The sequence below is a fragment of the Lagenorhynchus albirostris genome, chromosome X, assembly GCF_949774975.1.
Source record: "Lagenorhynchus albirostris chromosome X, mLagAlb1.1, whole genome shotgun sequence".
Taxonomy (NCBI): Eukaryota; Metazoa; Chordata; class Mammalia; order Artiodactyla; family Delphinidae; genus Lagenorhynchus; species Lagenorhynchus albirostris.
This window is the reverse complement of record NC_083116.1, coordinates 35,523,563-35,542,705: the sequence shown is the minus strand read 5'-3', so window position 1 is coordinate 35,542,705 and position 19,143 is coordinate 35,523,563. Positions and strand designations below refer to the sequence as shown.

General features: G+C 42.1%; 1 protein-coding gene across 1 annotated transcript in view; it reads left to right on the top strand.

Annotated features, from left to right (window-relative positions):
- PAK3 (p21 (RAC1) activated kinase 3) overlaps positions 1-19,143 on the top strand; it is a 110,491-nt gene that overhangs the window by 8,277 nt on the left and 83,071 nt on the right. The window contains exon 2 of the mRNA XM_060138073.1: positions 12,166-12,367. Coding sequence (XP_059994056.1) covers positions 12,193-12,367 — 175 coding nt within the window. The 5' untranslated portion in view covers positions 12,166-12,192. The remainder of the gene's footprint in view (positions 1-12,165; positions 12,368-19,143) is intronic.

Genomic DNA, 19,143 nt, shown 5'->3' with positions numbered 1-19,143 from the left:
AAGAGTGTTCCCTTTTCTCCACACCCTCTCCAGCATTTACTGTTTCTAGATTTTTTGCTGATGGCCATTCTGACTGGCGTGAGATGATATCTCATCTCCCGCATAATCATATTTGTTATCAGCATACCAACTTCATTAGCTTTTTTTTATTAATCACCATTCTAAGCTAGTTGTTTACTCTCGTTTCCAAAAAGACCAGAAACTGAGGCACGGTTCTGTCTGGAATCCTGAACAAAAACTAAAGGCTACACTAGGGATGTAACGAACAGCATGGTGACTGTAGTTAATAATACTGTGTTGTATACTTGAAATTTGCTAAGAGAGTGGATCTTAAGTGTTTTCGACATATCAGAAAGCAAAACAAAGCAAAACAGTGATGGATGTATTAATTAACGTGATTGTATTTCACGTTCCACAATTGTATGTTAATTGGTATATGTATACTATTTCACATTGTATACATATACCAAACCATTAATCACACTGTATACCTTAAATATGTACATTTTATATTTGTCAGTTATCCTTCAGTAAAGCTGGAAAAACCCCTAAAGGATAAAAAAAAAATCAGTCCTCCCACATTCCTCTGGGCCTCTTGGGATAGAAATATATTTCTACCCAGATTTCCATGTGGGGTGCTGAGACCCGTTAATCATACCAGGTCTAGCATCCCTGCCATATTTGGCCAATGTCCAAAATAGAGACCCCTCTTGAAACCTCTCTTTTCCTGTCTTTCTATTCCCATACTGCCTGTGCTTCCTCTCCCGTGGCTCGTTTTCTGAGAGTTGTCTCTTTTCAAAATTATTCCCATGTTTCTACCTGGAACATCCCACTCCATGGGAAAAAAATTCCCCAAGTCTTCTTCAACCTGCTGTATCTGCTACACTGTCACCCGAATAATAGTTCTGAAATGCAAAGCTAATCATGCCATTCCACTGGTTGAGATCTCTTTATCTAGACAGGAAGAGTCCAAACCCCAAAGAAAGGCATACGAGATCCTTCTTAATTTGATCTCCACTGGTCTTATTTTTCGCATCCCTCTTCTTTGCTCCGTCACACCAAGTTACCTGTAGGTTCTCTAATACACTACATTGTCTCTGCTCTCCTCTCGGCCTTAGCACGTGTTGTTCCTTGTGCCTGAAACGTGACCTCCCCGCGGTTTGGTTATTTGTTCTTCCTAATTCAGCTCCAGTGTACTTCCTCTGTGAAGCATCCTTCTTCAGGCTGCTGGGAGCCCCTCTCTTGCCCTTCAGTAGCAACCCGTTGTCATCTTTGGCCTGAGTTGTCACGGCCAACACCCATTATACTTTGTCTCCTTGAGGGTGGGGACTGTAACTTGTTCATCTCTTGCCCTAGACCCTGGTGAGTTCCTCCTTACCCTTCAATACCTTGCTCAAGTGTAATGCCCTCTGATGCCTCCGGGGAGTATTAGCTTCCCTTCCTACCCTGGCCTTCCAAAGCATCCCCTGCCTTCCTGGGCACATACTAGACACCGTGTAAATGCTGAATGAAAGAGTGAATTTATTTATGAAGATTCAGTGATTATCTGAAGATCACAGAACAATCCAGGAGTGGGGCTAGAATTAGCCATTCTTCTTTGGTTGGAGACAATTCTTTGGGGTTTATAAAAAGACCTAACCAGAAATCAACTCCAAAAATTAAAATTGCAGAGCAAGATGCAACTTAGTTCTTAAATGTAGCATGAAAGGAAGTAGTTTCTTTTTCCAAGTGTTATGTTCTTAATACACTTCCCCAAAAGAAGTCTGTTCTGCCCATATATGACTTCAGTTCTGGAAAATGCTTTGTGTCACCCTTACTGATCCCTTCCATAGTTCACCAGAAGCCAGTGTTCTGGCCTTTGAAAGTCTCATACGTGTTACTTTCTTCCAGAGGTTTAAGATCTGTTCTTTTTCTTACATAGCACCAGCATCACTTAGTTCAGCAGAAACAGAGGCCTAAGGCTAAGAAACGTAATCTAGCATGCTTGGAGTATTTGTTTGCTGGGATATACTGTTGAATAATGTATTACACCAACCTAGTGCTTTCCTACTCATCCTTCAATGCCCTGCTGAAGTACTATATCTCTGATCTCTTTGAGAACCTCAGTTACCTTTCTGCTGTGTCCTTCCAAAGCATTCTGTGCCCACCTGGGTGCATCCGTTGTATTCCCTATTGCAGGTATGCCTGTCTACCATCCTCATTTAACTGTGAGCTCTTTGAAGACAGGGACTGGTCTTCATTCACCTCTCTTTGTATACCCCCTGTACCTGACACAGTACCTGGTACATACGAATGTTGGTGGCATGGAGATGAAAGGCAGGACAGTGACGTTCTTTGGAACATCCACATCAAACACTTTCCTTATATGGGGAGGAATGATTATTGGCACTGATTTCTCATCCGATAGGATAGCAGTCAGTGAAGGAGAGTCTTCCCTTCTTCTTCAGTCCCTCGTTTTGTAGCACCCTTCAATTTGTAATACACGTGCCCTGGTTCTGTAGTTATATTTTTATCTGTGTATTTAATATACATTTTATATACAGTATGCAGCCAGAGATGAAACCCACTGCTCAAGTCTATAATGTCCCTCAGAGCTGGGCGTTTATTTATCTCTTTACTCGCAGCGCCTTACCGTTAAAGGGGAGTAGGTCTCTGCTTTGGTCTTAGGATTCTTTGAAATGAAAGTCAGCCAACAAGCCACAAGAAGAAGGCATGTAACTGGTTTCTTTTCCTATAAAAAGCAATGTTAGGCTGACCTAAGATCTTCTCTTTTCCTCTCTTTATACAGCTGTGCATGAAGACCCTCATATAGACCCTCATTATAGACCCTCATAGTTAAGCTGGCCAGAAGAGTGTAGGGCATGTCTAGGAGACCTGCAGAAGGCCACCAAACCTGCTGGTGGTTGGCTGCCATGATTGTGAGTGCAGGGAATGTGTTGGGCTCAATCTTTTTTTTTTTTTTTTTTTTTGCCACACTGCACGGCTCGTAGGATCTTAGTTCCCTGACCAGGGATTGAACCCCGGGCCCTCTGCAGTGAGAGCACAGAGTCTTAACCACTGGACCACCAGGGAATTACCCTAGGCTCAATCTTAAAGGAGAACGAACACTCTGAGATGACCATTGCTTGATACAGAATTATAATGGAGTTATATATATTTATTATAAACACCCAACTTTCCTTCCCTTTTTCTTCCCCCAAATGTTTGTCAAGATGTGTTCTAGGCCACAGTCCCACCTCCACAGGAGTCATTGGGAACTCAGGCCTGCTGACTCGCGTTCCTTGCAACAAACCCTACTTCTGCTTTATCTGCAATTTTCCTACCGGGCTATCATGTCCTTCCTTTGAAGTGGGGGCTGGACCCTGTGCTCTCAGCCTGGAGGCTTCTCCAGGCTCCAGAAAGACTTAGGTACCTGGCAGCCTTCTCTTTGTGTGTGTGGGTGAGCACTGGGGCAGCATAGCTGATCGAGTGCTGGAGGAGGGATCTGCTGCATGTCATGAGCCACGTCTTATAGAAGTGGACAGTAGCAGCTGAGTAACGGGCAGCAAGGAGAATGACTCACTGGGTGGATCTGACAGCTTGTAAGTGAAGAACTTACCTGGTACAGGAAAGCCATAGGGAAGCCAGCATGCTCGACTGTGAGGTCATCCTTCGGGCTTCTGGTTTCTAGAGGCATTTCATTGGGTGGATTACGATCTTTTCTTAGACCCATGGACAGTCTTTTTTTAAGACAAAAATAATCCTCTTTGGCGGCAGTAAGAGGTGGGGGTAGGAGATGGGGAATTCCTGCAGCTAAGGCTATGGCCAGCTGGATGTTTATCCCCTACCATTTGTGAAGTGGGATAGATGGACATTGGGCCTGGTCACGTCCCGTTCTTCCTTCAGCATTTGAGGGAAGCCCTTTGTTTTTAATAGATAGTATTTCCTCATCCTTAACCATAGCCCCCAGATAAGATGCTGAGACACATGCTCAGCTCTTTTGTAAACTTAGGTTAAGGGGCAAAAGCTTGAAGAAGAGCTGCTGCATTTTGCACCAGCTCAAATTCTTTGACCTCCAGTTCTGGCAGGATGTCTTTTATTTGCGGGGAGCGGGTAGCATATGAGCTTTGCTACAATGATCTAAATTCCTAGTTTAGAAATATGTAATGCTAAGATCTCAGTTGACCCCATGTAACTCTTCTCTTCAAATATTCAATGGGCACCTTCCCCATAGAAGGCCGATTTGGGTGTAGAACATTGAGAATAGAGCAAGTTCCTAGGACGATAAGCCATAAGGCGCATGTTTGAAAACGATGTCCAGACATCTCTCTGGTATACAAAAAGCCCTAGCAACTTTGGGAATTGAATTTTTAGGCTTGAGTTTGAGGGAATTTGTGGCTCTTTTGCCGGAGTGGATCAGGGAAGGGTATAATTATCACCCATGCATAGTAACAGCGAGCAGCTAGAACCCCAGAGACTCGAGATGTTGGTTTACCATATCCTGTTCACTTGGGCTGCTAGTCTGCAACTAATTTTTTCCATCTGACTGCTTCCAAGGATACTACATTCTCTTTTGAGAACTAGGAAATGTTCTATTACTAGGTTTTGCTTCCCTTTTCTTTTTTCCACACGTTTATTTGAGGCATCTTTTATTTTCTTTAACGCTTACAAAAATTTCTACCTCTGTTCTTTATGCATCTTATTTTCTCTTCTTAGAAGCATCAGTGTTGGAAATGAAAAGCTGAAACCTGTGATAATGCATCAGTTTGCAAATACAAACACAGGTCAGGTGATTATTAGCATTTTCCTGGCATTGGCTCACGCAGCATACACAATACATTTAGAAGCTTAAGAAGTCATTCGAATAGGAACTATTTGCCCCCTATAATATATGCAGTGTATGAGGTCTGGATGCTGGGGTATACCTATCGATTACCTTATTTGCAAGCTATTATTGAAATTTGCAACTACAATATGCTGGCTTATTGGATTTCATTACTGTGAAGTTCCTGCTACAAACAGTGGAAGCCACTCATAACAGAGAACAGGACTACAGCGGAACCGACCTCATTTGCTCGCGTGTGTGAGAGAGAGCATGAACGTATTCTGTGTGACCATGCCTTGTATGTGTGTCAGTAGTGAGCTATCTCTTGCAGGATCTAAGATTGAAATGAGGCGGCTGTAAAAAGAGCTAGTGCCTCCCTTACTTGTCCGGCTGCTTTTGCAAATCTGCCTAACAAGTAGCTCAGCAACTCCTGATCAAATGATCTTTGAAATGGCTTCCCTCCATCACACGCTGTAATGGTATCTCCCAGGCCAGGCTTTCTGAAACAGCACACCCCTGTCTCTGATAGCAGAGTTCCCTTGGTGAGTGCCCCAGAACAGACAAGCCCCAAAACAAGGCCATCTAAGAATTGGTCCTACCGGCCAACGAATCCTCTTGGAGTTCTGTCAGTAAATCTCCTAGCCTTGGGTCTTTGGATGAGACAAGCAGTTGAAATCGGTAAGTACCAGCCTGAAGTGGGTTGAAATGAAAAAGCTAGAACTGTCATATGAATATTCGGGGAGGATGAAAGTGCACATATGAAGAGAGAGAATGTGTGTGTGTTTGTGGGTTTACTTGAATCCATATTGTAATGGTGTCATGGGAGGGGAATTGAGGAGAGTTCGAGATTCTGGTCTCAGTTCTTTCAATTATTTTGTGACCCTGGGGAAGTCGCTTAACCTCTATGCCTTGTTAATTCCTCACATGGAAGATGGGGATGGTGCTCCCTTCTTCACATGTTGGTGTCCGGCTCAGATAAGAGCAAGAGCTCAAATAAGCTCCTGGACATTATGAAGTCATATAGTAAAAAATGAGGTGTCGGTAATCCGAGGGTAGCTGGCGTCTACGTGATGCCCAATTGCTTGGCAGTTAGACTAGTGCCAAAATTTCCAAACGCCTTCTTAGCTCAGACCTGCTTGGAGTAGGCATATAGGCTTATTCAACACCATGAAAAACTTACTCAGAGCTTCAACAAAGGCATAGAACTTACAGAGTTCCATTTCATTCCCTCACATGTGTATTTAATGCCTCCTGGGAACAAGGCACTGTACTAGGCAGTTTGAAAGCATTATAGTTATGACTGAGGGGTTCTTACCCTCAAGGAGCTTATGATCTAGTGAGGGGAATGACATGTTTCATGACTGTGTGCAATTTGAGACAAGATGGTGGCAATGCTAAGTTGGGCCCATCTGGCTGACTATTGTTAGGGGTCGGGCTCTCCTCCACCTTGTCTGGGAATGGGAGTGTGGGTTTAGGGCTGCTGAGGGACCCAGACCTGGCTCATTCTCCTCCCTATAAAATGAGCCCTTTCTCTCTTCTTTGGCATCTTAGCATATTATGGGAAATAATGTCTGAAAAGTTGCTAGAAATCTTCAGATACAAGTTGCTGTAAAAACGTAAAGCAAGGTATAAACATTCTTTCAAATGATAATACATTGTCCCCTTTGTAGAAGGCTAGATGATTTGTTTCTTTTTTTCTTTTTCTTTTTTTGGCAATTGAAAACAGTTCACTACATCTTCTTACACTGTCAGTCATAAGTGTCTGGCTGGTTGGTTCAGTTGCTAAGAATGTGTCCAAGATAAAGTGGGTTTAGTATCAGCATAGGATAGTTAGCAAAGCATCATTTGTTTCCCCATCACAGTTTATCCCAGGAAGCTCAGCTAGCCATCTTGAAAATGTCTGCTTCTGTTTACAAGGAAGCCCAAGAAAGAGCCAGCAAGTCACTCTTGGATCCTTTTTCCCACCACCAAAGTATAATTCAGTGTATACGTCATTCTTATAGTAAAAGCAGTAACCTCATCGTGAAATACGAAGAACAGTCCAGTGTTGATATCATTGTCTAAGGAGACATTGGCTGACTTTAAATCTATGTTTACTTAATAGCTCCAAGTCTGGAAGCTGTCATTTAAAGTTCACTCTTTCTTGATCTATAGAGCTAATTCTTGTTAAAAAGATTTACCCAATTCTAGAAATTTGAAACGCTCTCATGTTCTGTTAATGTCTAAACATAGTGAGAGTTCTTTGACCTGTTTACTACATTTTTGAGATCCTAAAATCAGTCTTATTTCATGTGTGCTCTTGTCAGTTTAGCTGTCATCTCATCAGCTCTAGGTGTCTTGCAGCCAACCCTGTTCTTTATGTAGGTATCTCAGAAACATTAGGAAGTTCACCCTGGAAATTTCCCCTGGGCTATATCTCATTCCTGTGTTAGATCCTCTAGTTTGATATGACAGGGAGATAAGCGATATTGATGTGCTCACCAATTTATAGTAATGGCGTTGTGTGGTTGGTGGTCTGGGAGCTTTACCTCTGGGTTTATTAGGTCATGGCTGTGCATCTGCCGGCCTGGGCTTTTGTTTTTGAAAGGAGACCATTATTAGTTTGTCTCTCATTGGGAAAATATGCAAATAAACAGTTATTTAGATTTTTGAAAGCAGACAGAATAATACAGACATATGGGCTGTCTCTGATGGTACCAGATCTGACGAAAATATTTAGTGCAGTTGCTAATGGCTTAATAGATGATCTTTGCAAGTTGTAGGGCCAGTATTTCTGGAGTCTCACCCTTCACACACCTGGGTAGAGCATCTGTGGCAAATGGGCACAATTGGCATTTTTGACTGTATCCAGTTCAACACATATGCCATGATATGAATTTTGGCCACATTAGCTAGAGTATACTTGAGCACCTGTCTTTCCCCTTGACTCCTGGAACATGCAGGCTGGCGGCTTTCTTTTGTAACCTACTGAACATTCTCTGAGGGTTTAGTTTGTCACCACATTAAGAGAATACATTTTGGAAGAATGAGAGAATAATGACAATTATTTATATAATGCCTAATCATTTCATCTAAAGTTGCCATGCACCTTGATAAAAGTTTTCCTCTGAAGTACTTTGCAGCAAATCTCTGTGTCAAAAGGCAACTCAGTGAAGGTGTGTGTGTGTGTGTGTATGCACCTGTGTGTGCGTGCCTGCCCTTGCGCTTGGGGGGTGAAAGTGGGGAGTAGAGAAGAGAGCGAGAGAAAAGGGAGATAAGGAGGGGAGGAAATAGAGAATTAATCTTTCTTAGTACTCTGAAAGAGGGGTGTTCTGGCTTCTTGGTTATCATGAGACAAGAGGCTCATTTCTTACCGCTGATGAATTTCAATTGTAATTACAGAGCATCGGTAAGCCATATTCAGTCCCAAGGGCTGGACAAAAAGTACACTGTCCACAAAAGCCATTTGAATTCTCTCTGAAAAACCTAGTAGCCAAGTCTGAAAGCAATTTGTGAACAGATACAAACTGTTGCTGGTTGTCCATTCAGATTCCTCCTCAGTGCTAAGAGCCACATTCTAAAAGTGCAATGAAATGGCCTGTGGCTGGATCCAGCGTGACCTGCACTTGCAAGTTTCTGCTGTGTTGCAGAAGCGAACGACAACAGTTAAACTTTAAAGATCAACAGTTTTTCGATTGGGTTCCTGGAGAATAATGGCACTTTTGTACAATTCTTGAAATAGAGCCTACAGCCGCCCCAAACAAAATAGTCTCTTTCATGATCTTGGAAATAATGACCTCATAGGCAGATTGAACCAGCAGTCCATTAATAGTATCCTTTGTAGAAAGCTGTCTCAGGGGAGGGACGTGGCTTAGTAAATCGGCATTGTTTACAAACATAACAGAATAGAATCCCCCTTTTTCTCCTACGTTTGTGGAATAGTCGGAGACACCTCCCACTTGGGAAGCAAATACATTAACAGCAAGGCTTCCTTACAGGGCCCTACCCTTTCTCCATCGGTCACCGAAAAGTGTGCTTTGAGGCACTTGCTTTGAAGGTGAGTTAGAGATAACAAGAGTCTCCAGCCCTATTCCTTTGTCACCAGCTCAGAATTATCTGGAATCGTGAGAAGAAGATGAAGATTGGTTTTGCCTTGTAAAGAGTCATGAAGAACTGACGTAATAGCAGGATAATCTGAGCAAAAGCAAATCTGAAATGTCTAGGTAAACGGCGTGATTATTTGCTTCATGTTCCTATTGTGGAAGTAGATAAAGATTCTTCAATTTCATTAACATCTCTGTAAAAGAGGTTTATTCCAGCCCCTCTTATAATCCCCTGATAAGTTGAATGGAATTAAACCAATTCCAGTTTGCTGGGCAGTAGAAAGGTGGGCCATCTAAGCTGGGTCCCTTGCAGAATGCCTGTGATACGGACCGCAGCAAGTGTGTGGTATTCAAATTCTGGGCAGGGATTTCTAGTCTACTATAGGAGAGTATAGTGTGAATTTTATATCCCAAGTAGCCCTTGTTTCCCGACCTGAAAAGAAACAGGGCATCTACCTTTTGAGTCTCCACCCAGAGAGAATATTTAGGAAGAAAAAAGGCCACTGTTACCCACACCTGATTATCCAGAACAAAGGAGACTAGTATTTTGGATTACGGAGGTGCACTAGAACCCTGACTGGCTCAGACTCCTGTTTGCCTTATTGTGTAAGGTCAACTTTGTATATCATGTTAAAGAGGGTATGTATGTTTCTCTGACTTCTGTCATCTCAAGTTAACTAACATGTCCTCAGAAAATAGGTATCATCCAGAATGTGGTGGCTTTCTCTTCCTGAGACACATTTTTCACTATTTTCTAGGTATTACCTAGAATCCTCAGTTCTTTTGCAATAACCTTCAGACTTCATTATTTTTACCAACCTAGATTCTGTATGTTGAGCTTTAGTTAATAATCACCACATATTCAGGCATTATTTTTGAACCCAGAAAAGTAAAACAGACAAAGCACACACAGAGAAAAAATTAGTGCTTTTGGGCTTCCCTGGTGGCGCAGTGGTTGAGGGTCCACCTGCCGATGCAGGGGACACGGGTTCGTGCCCCGGTCCGGGAAGATCCCACATGCCAAGGAGCAGCTGGGCCCGTGAGCCATGGCCGCTGAGCCTGCGCGTCCGGAGCCTGTGCTCCGCAGCGGGAGAGGCCACAACAGTGAGAGGCCCGCGTACCACACACACGAAAGAAATATATAGTGCTTTTATTCTGGTGGCAAATTCTTTGTAGTGGCTAAATTAAAACCAAGAACCCGTCTGATACAGAATACCACTGGTGAAGTCAGTCTTAAACTCACTTTTCTTCTGGAGAAAGAATGAATTTAGAAGGACCAAAATCAAAATGTGAAAGGGAATGTAGACCCATTAGCACTGATTTCATATATTTACCAGCAGTATCTATGAATATAATTGATCCTTGACAGCACAGTTAGGTTTTCATTTTACCTTGTGCTGTAGTTTCACCCATATAGGAAAATATGAGACTTAATCAAACTGGTGGTGACAAAACATTTACTACTGATAATTTCACTGTCATGATTCCTGAAAAAAAAATACAGATTTGGTCTTAATTAAGATAATGCAAGGCATGACACTTAGGCAAAGGAAAAGAGATCTCTTGTCCAAACCAAGGTCAAACCAATCATTGTTAGTTGGCAGTCACCTGTGCAGATGGGGAAACTTAATTGACACTCAGCTATTTTTGAATACGTACAGGCTCTATATATTTGAGAAAATTTAAAACAGTAAAAATTTCCACATAACATAATGTAACTTAGAATTCATTACTGAAAGTAATAAACACATTGTAACCACTGAAGGGCTGAAAAGAGTTAAGGTAGCTTATTTCTCACTGTAGCAGGTAACGAGGAGACCCCTGTTTTTGTGGTTGTTGTACTTAGGTTGGTTAATAGTAAATGTTACTGGAATAAAGTGATATGCCAAGTTGTGTATGGAGAGCTCATACACTCCTAAATTAGTGCCAGTTAATACTTGATGGAATTACAGAGATTTTGTTGCAGTGGGATTTGATTTTCCTTGTATTCGAACTGGAGATTCACTTGGAAGGTACCCTTTTTCTTTTATATTGAAGTATAGTTGATTTGCACAATGTGTTCATCTCTGCTATACAGCAGAGTGATTCAGTGATACGTATATATACGTTCTCTTTCATACTCTTTATCCATGATGGGTTATCACAGGCTATTGAATATAGTTCCCTGTGCTCTACAGTAGGACCTTGTTGTTTATCCACTCCATGTACAATAGTTGGCATCTGCTGATCCCCAACTCCCACTCCATCCCTCCCTCCCTTGCCCTGTCTCCCCTAGAAGGTACTCTTCATGCGTGACATGCATGGCAAGTGTCAGGGCCCTAATGCAAGGATTGAATGAGAATGGGAAGACAGCTGGAAGCAGAAACATTTCCTTGTGGAGTCTGTGCTTTTCTAGTTCACTTAACCCTCCAGTGGCATGAAACCTGAATGTATTGAACCCTCAGCACAAGATACTAAAGAAGAATGAAATTAAGAGCAGATAAGTTGTTAAAACGAGACTGGTTCTTACCACCCTGTTACCCCTGTCAACTCCCTTGTTCCCTGTTCCAGGACATAAAATATGACAAGGAGGAAGGTTATGGTGTCTCCTCACGAAGCAGTCCTCTCCTTGGAACTCCTCTTTGCTCATGGTGGCACTGGGCTCTGCTTTATCTTCTGCCTGCTCCTCGCAGATGGGGCATTTCTTCCCCTAGCAGTCCCCCCCAACTCTGCTGAAACTACCAGGTTTACTAGATTGTTTCTCAGTTCTTTCTCATAAAACAGTAGGGTGTGTTTTGTTGATCAGGTGTACACAGGTAAGAATCAGGCGCCAAAGGCATCCCAGTGTCAAAGCAACTAACAGATGACTGTTGTGGGCCATTATGTATCAACAGCCAGGCCTGTGTCAATTCCAGACTCCAGGGAAGTTGTGCTACCTGACCACAATCATGAGGATAGAATTTTTAAAGAAGAAAGATTGGAAACTGTTCATTAAAAGACTGAGTGGACAGCAGAAAATAGAGTGTCACCGGGGGAAAAGCAAGGGACCTTAGGTGTTTGTGTCTACATATTGAAAAGCCATTCATTATTGCCTTCGCTTTCCTCTTTGGGAAATGGCATCGTTGGGTTTTAGGCAGGCAGCTCCCTTCCCTCTAGAAAAGAAACCCCTCAAAATGGTCAGTGCCAAACCTGAGATGACGTGAGATGAATGCTTTTGTTTCTAAGATGTTAGACTCCCCGGATTTACCACTTTGTCTTTTAGACCTCCCTTAACTCCTGTTTTCTCCTCCTCGTCTTTAGGAGCTGTGCAATCAGTTGTAACTGAAAATGTCTGACGGTCTGGATAATGAAGAGAAACCCCCAGCTCCCCCACTGAGGATGAATAGTAACAACCGGGATTCTTCGGCACTCAACCACAGCTCCAAACCACTTCCCATGGCCCCTGAAGAGAAGAATAAGAAAGCCAGGCTTCGCTCTATCTTCCCAGGAGGAGGGGATAAAAGTAAAGTATCAGTGACCGGGCATTGAAAAGGGGCTAGTTTATTCTTTCATTGTCACTTTCTTTCTCGAGTAGTCATTTCTTGAGCGTGGGCTGTTCAGGGCCTGCCTGACCTTTACACCTACACCTTCGGAGGTTGCATTTTGTCAGAGGATGATGTTTGATTGACTTACTGTGGGTTTACAGAAAATACACTTATGCTGTGTTTGCCTTTCACATAGCCTCGAATTCATAGTGGTAAGCCAAGGGAAATCATAGCAACAGTACTGTCTTAAATATATGAATAGTGACTTTCTTTCTGATAACTTACAGGAGAATTTATAGTAAATCCCTTCCTAACTGCAAGTAGCCCTTATTGGGAATTTGAGTATAGGTGGATTTACTTCTGTATACCTTTTTGACAGCCATGAAAATTTTGAATTGAGTATACGGAAGTCAGTCCAAGTGCCCCGTTATTGTCTCTCTGACTATAGCACAAGGTGGGAAGAAACTTCTGAGCTATTTGTTTCCTCTCCCATTCTTCTGACAGTCACCCCCTACACAATCAGCCCTTTTTGCACCGAGTATCCCAACAATATACTATCATTTATCCTTGTGTTGTTCATAATACCATTTGGTCCTTAAATGTCATACGCTGACACTTTGTAACATTGGGAGATATAAAATCTCTAGTAAGTAATTGTCAGGTTGCATTAATTAGCATAAAGCTTAAACATGGCTTCTATAAACGTGACTATTGCGGCGGAAGAGCGTAAAGCCAAGTACAAGGACTCTGGCACCAGAGAGGGTTGCTAAAGGGTAAGAGGGGTGATGTCTCTTGAAGAGAAAAGGGACGCTCTTGATCTTCTCAAAGGTAAAACAGATAGCTTTGTAGGTCGTTTATATGGTATTAAAGAATTCGTACCGTAAGGAAAGCTGAAACTCTTATTAGGGCCAGTATCACCTCTTGTAGACCTGTGTCACTTAAGAGATGCTTTATCCCTCGTGACCCAAGGATGGAAAAGATGGAAATGACGTTAAACCTCTGGATTGAAGACAAGCAAAGGAATAAGAAAACACTTTCCATGCAAGGGACCTGCCATCATGCAAGAAGAATTTTCGAAGACATGTTTTCAGATACCGAAGTGGGTCCCGAGAAAAAGTATTGCCAGGAGCAAGGGTTGAGAAATGTATGGTGCACCATGACCCGGAGACCAAGTCACCTGATCCTGCAGCTCCCGTGTTGTATCTGCCACAACTGTAGAAAGCGACTGAAGGGGGGATTATGTACCTGCACGAGTCTTTGGTGCTGTCGAGACCGCCATGCTTTGGAAGCCCTTGAACAATCCCATCTGCCCTTTTGAAGAACACGAGCCAGCTGATTCTGACATGAGGTCAGCCAAAACAGAGAGGCTGGTGTTTCTGTTTTGTGCTAATACTTCAGGTGACCTCATAGTGAAACCATTACCACTCTACAGAAAACTAGGCCCATGTCTTCTCAGAGGAGAATCCGAGCTAAGTTGCCAGTATACTGGCGTGCAAAGAGAAAAGCCTGGGTGACTCCCTCTCTCCTTAGGAATTGTTTGAACAGTGCTTTCTTGCGGAAGCTCAAGACTACTTACAAGAAAAAAAGTCTTGAATTCAAAGCCCTACTGATTCTTCACTGTCCTCTTGGTGCCGCAGATGCATTTGCCAATGTGCATCCTGGTGTTAAGGTTGTCTTTAGAACCAGTTGCTTGTTTCAGGTCCTGGAGCCCTTAGATCGGTGTTTGATCCAGCCATTCAGGAAGACTTAGGCCAAACTAATGTATAACTTTGTGGTTCAGAATCTCACAAAGGTTCATCTGTCTGAAGATCCTAGTGCATGGGATTCCTACACCATCACCAATGCTGTATTCGTCATAAAATAGGCATTAGATAGTTTAACAGAGCCTGTCATTCATGTGATCGGGGAGAAGATGTGGCTAGAGATGGTGAAATATCTTTCAGTGATTTCTCCTGAAGACAAAAAGTCTTTGGATGAAACAGAACCTGTAGGTGAGGGTGAACATTTGGCACAGGAGCCGTCATTGGCCGAAGTTGAATCTGAACTGGTTGATGCTGGTTCACGTGATGTGCTGGGCTGGAGGATGACTCAGGAAGCTCCTGGGACTGCAGAGGTGATTATCATAAGTGATGATAAAGATAATTAGGAAGCTACGGCACTGCAGACAAATACAGTTACAAGCAACAGGAGAAAAATTTTAAGAACAAGATGAAATCCTCCCCAAGAAAGTAATGGAAAAATGGGTACCTTTACATGTCAAATCTTACGTGTTCAAAGCTTGAGTGATTTGGCAGAACTCAGTAAAGAGGTGACATTACGCCTTGCAAAAGAAATCACATTGGACAGAAACCATCTTCGGCAGAACTTAAATCATCAGATGGTACCGTTTAATACCATTGCTGGACAGCTGATAAGCTGCCATCGTACAAAACTTGAACGATTTAACTGAACTCCGTAAAGAGGTGGAGTCTTTCTACAACACCATGTTCGGAAGAAAGCAACCTCAGAGGAGCCTAAATCATCGAGTCTTGCCATTTAAGTATCTGTGTCAGACAGCAGATAAGCTGCCTTCAGACAAACTTAAATGGTTTCATTTGAGCTCTATACAGAAGTGCCAAGCTGTCTTCAGAAAAGACTTGAGAAGACAGCATCTTCAGAAGAGCCAAAGTCATTAAGTCATGCCACTTAACTTCACTTGCTTGGTAGGGCTAAAGCCCCAAGTAAGTTGTTATAATCTCAGGACTGGACTTTGATGAAGACTCTGAGAGCACGAAGATCCATGATTTGGACTGACAGTCCACCTCTGTTCATTGCTTCACTGTCACCCCCATTTTCCACTGCCGTAATGAGTGATACATCCTCATCACCTCTGGAAACCGTCTCAAGATCTAAATGGAAACTCTACAGAGCCTATCACGTTTACTAATTTAAGCTATGTAAACTCTCGTTATTCTTTTTATGTAATGTACTGTTATTGTTTTACTGTGCAAAAAAATATTTATGAGGGCGTTCAAAAGTTTACGTGACCTCAGTTCCCCTGCCCTTTATTTCACCTCCTAAAATTATAACTTCCTCAGCTGAACTCTCCTACCTAGGTGGGGGGGTCATTCAGGAACTTGATCTTCATAGGTAAAGAAGGGTTACGATTTCTGTGTTTCTACCTCTTGGTGATTACTTGGATTATACCACAGTCAGTCTTGAATGAATGGAAAGAGCACTGGACTTACTTGGGTTCTGGAAACCTGCTTTCAAGTCCAGCTCTGCCACTGATTATTGTGACTTTGTGCTAATCACTTAGTTTTTTTGATCCTCAGTTTCATCACCTGTTAAATGAAAATAATAAGACCTGGCCTCCCTAGCAAAATATTTTTGCTAATCAAATGTAATTCTAAATGTCAGAGTGCTATTAAAAGTGAAATTAAAAAGTGCTAAATAATTGTGAGGTGTTATTACATCTGTATCATTCTGGAACTTACAAACAAACAACTAAAAAACTAGGTTTCAGAATCCTTTTTTCTTTTTTTTAAGTAACTTTGTCCCTAACTAGAATTTATATGTCAGTTACAGAAAATTTTAAAAAGAAAGTTAAGGGCTTCCCTGGTGGCGCAGTGGTTGAGAGTCCGCCTGCCGATGCAGGGGACACGGGTTCGTGCCCCGGTCCGGGAAGATCCCACATGCCGCGGAGCAGCTGGGCCCGTGAGCCATGGCCGCTGGGCCTGCGCGTCCGGAGCCTGTGCTCCGCAACGGGAGAGGCCACGACAGTGAGAGGCCCGCGTACCACAAAAAAAAAAAAAAAAAAGTTAAAATTACCCATAATTTCACAAGCCAGGGATAACTAACTGGGTTGGTGTTTTTCCGCCCAGTTCTTCTTCTCATCATAGAGAAATTGTTCATCAATGATTAAAAACTTGGAAAATAAAGACAAGAGTATAGAACCAGTAAAAATCACCCATATTCACAAATCTCAGAAACAATGTTAATATTTTACTGGCTTCATTTCCAGCCTTTTTTTAATGGCTATATATACATATACTTTTTTATATAGTTAAAAATCATAACGTATACAGTTTTATATCCTGCTTTTTCACTCAACATTTTATCGTGAACACTTCCCTATATTTTAAAAAAGCTTTCATAAATATAAGTTTTGACGGTATATAACATTTCATCATATAGTAGCATCGTGGTTTACTTAACCATTTATTTTGTTCATTATTTGGGATCCTATCCAAATTTTTGTCATAAATAATGTCACATTGTCTATTTCCTTAGTTAAATGAAAATACTTGCTTTGGTGACAGCAGAGGTTTTTGTTTGTTTTAAGGGGTCTCTTTAATAGCTACATTTCATTGACCAAATGGAACTTCAAGAGACAGGTAGAAGAAAAACAAGTAGTAAAAGTAATTTCCAGATGGAGGACCTGTCTTGGTTGGAGGCCTTTCCAGGAGCTGAATCTTGGTGTTAGAGCAAAGTAAGAGGGACAGTTTGCCACGAAATTATGATGCTTCACCTTACAAAAGTTTTCAGGATTTAGACCAGGAAAAGGACATCCTGAACAAGTGGCTTGATGTTCCTTTATGGACCCTGTGAAGTGTGAGACTGATCAGGTTTCTCTTTTGTTGGCCACTAGAAAGCGTGGAGCCAGATGTATGGCCCCTGCCTAGCACTTGTAACGGGCCTCTATGGTATGTATGCACTTTGTATAGCTTTCTTCCAGGCTCCGTTTTATGTGCCTATCTTTGTTCTATTTTTTTTTTCCTTTCACTATATCGACTTCGGATTTCTGCTGCTATCATACTGTATTTTGTGTATTCTTGTAAGCCGTCTTATATCTATTTTGGAACAAGGTGGGGAATGAATACATGGATGGGTAAATAAATACATGAAAAAATACATGAATAAATAAAACAATAAGACAAAGGCAATGAGGCAAATGAATCAGCCAGGACTCTGAAAATGGCGTAGTACCTCTAAAAATAATCAATGTTAAGGACTGGAAGCTTGGAAGAACATGTGGGAAAGAAGCAGGTGAGGCTGCCTTTGGAGGTGACGTGTCCTATGTGACGTCTGTTGTCTTCTGAAGCGTGCTTATGCGTCTTTGTCTTGTGCTGTACTAGAGCATTAGGTGTGCTTCAGGGGGCATGCAATGCTGTATGAAGGGCTGTGTCTTTAGTGAGCACAGTTCATGTGCATTTTGTTTGTGGGAAATCGAGAGATTTGGGAGCTGGTGAGCCTGCAAATGGAAGTGAAGGCCCCCCTTCCTGGAGGCGTACGAGGGGATAGTTGGCTAAATCAACTCAAGACGAATAGGAAGTGATCTGTCATTTACCCATTAGTTCCTACGTGCCAAGCTGTGTGACGGGCACTTTATGTGTATTGAATCTTTACATCCTTACAACTACTCTGTATTAACCCCTTTTTACAGATGAGGCCATTTAAGCTCAAAGCGTTTAAGTAGACAGCCTCTAGGGTCACATAGCAAATGATAGACGCCAGAAATCTCCCAGGTGTCTCTGACTCCAAACCCTATGCTTGTGCTACTCTGTCACACTGCCTTGAAACAAGACAAAGGGATAGGTGGTAAACTATGTTCCTAGCATCCAAAAGCCAGCAGTGGCTTTCATTTTCCCTTAAGAAGATGGCAGTGCACTTTGAAACATATCCGAATTTCAGAAGAGGGGACTTTTTATTGCCACTCAGAAAGAAAGAAAACGTTTTTTCATGTCTTTTTGGAAAGAAATGATGGCAAGAAAATATTCTTGACAAGAGAGATGTGGTTAGATTCTCATTTGGTATGTGTACTTTATTGGCTTACATGTTGCTTACTTTAGAAGCTTGAGGTTCTAAACTGAGTGTGTTCATATATGTGAAAAAGTTCTTTTTTTTTTAAATTTTACTGAAGAAAAAGTTCTTAAAGTGCCGTATAGTTTTGTTATTGTATTGCATACACATTATTGTGATAACTCCTAGAGTATGTTATCTTCTATATACACTACACAGCAGGAAGCATTACTGTGCAACAATTATATTAAAGAAGACTCAGTTATCCTTTATGGTCTTGTTACTCAAATGTTTCGGTCAATACACGTTATTAACTTTCATCTAATTAATGCACAATAAAAAATACTTAGTGTGATAACTAGACTGAACAGTACGCAGTCTTTCTTCGGTGATGCTGAAGACCCTTCGGGATCTTGCAGTAGCTCAAGGTTATTTTCCTTGCACTAACTATGAGTGGGAGTCTCAATTAATTGAGGGTTCTGTTAGCAGAAAGTCAGATGTCAGAGACCACTACATCCTGAATGGTGTTTACATTCCTCTTGGTTCTTCAAATGTAGACCATACAGCTCAGCAAAGAGTGCTCTTTGGAGGTCACTGCCTTGCCCTTTGGGGAGCGAAAGGGCACGGCATCTTGCTTGTCCTCCATGGTCAGTGCTCTGCCCCGGAGAAGAGCCCCCTGTACTACTCCTTTACTCCTAGAAGTCCTCTGTGTTTGAAATGGGAAGAAGGTGGGGTAAGGATGCACTCTATCTACTAGGACCCGTGTTTCTACTTCAAGGCCCGTAAACAGGGAAACTGGGCACAAATATGGTGGCCCAGTAGAACCAGCAGACAAATTCAAGAAAAGTATGGAATGTGGGATTAGGAGATAAATAGATGAAAGGAGAGAAGCAATGGGGAGAAATAGATTGAGAGAGGAAGTAGTGTATGAGAAGGAGATTAGGAGATGGAGAAGGTACAGGAAATGGATGAG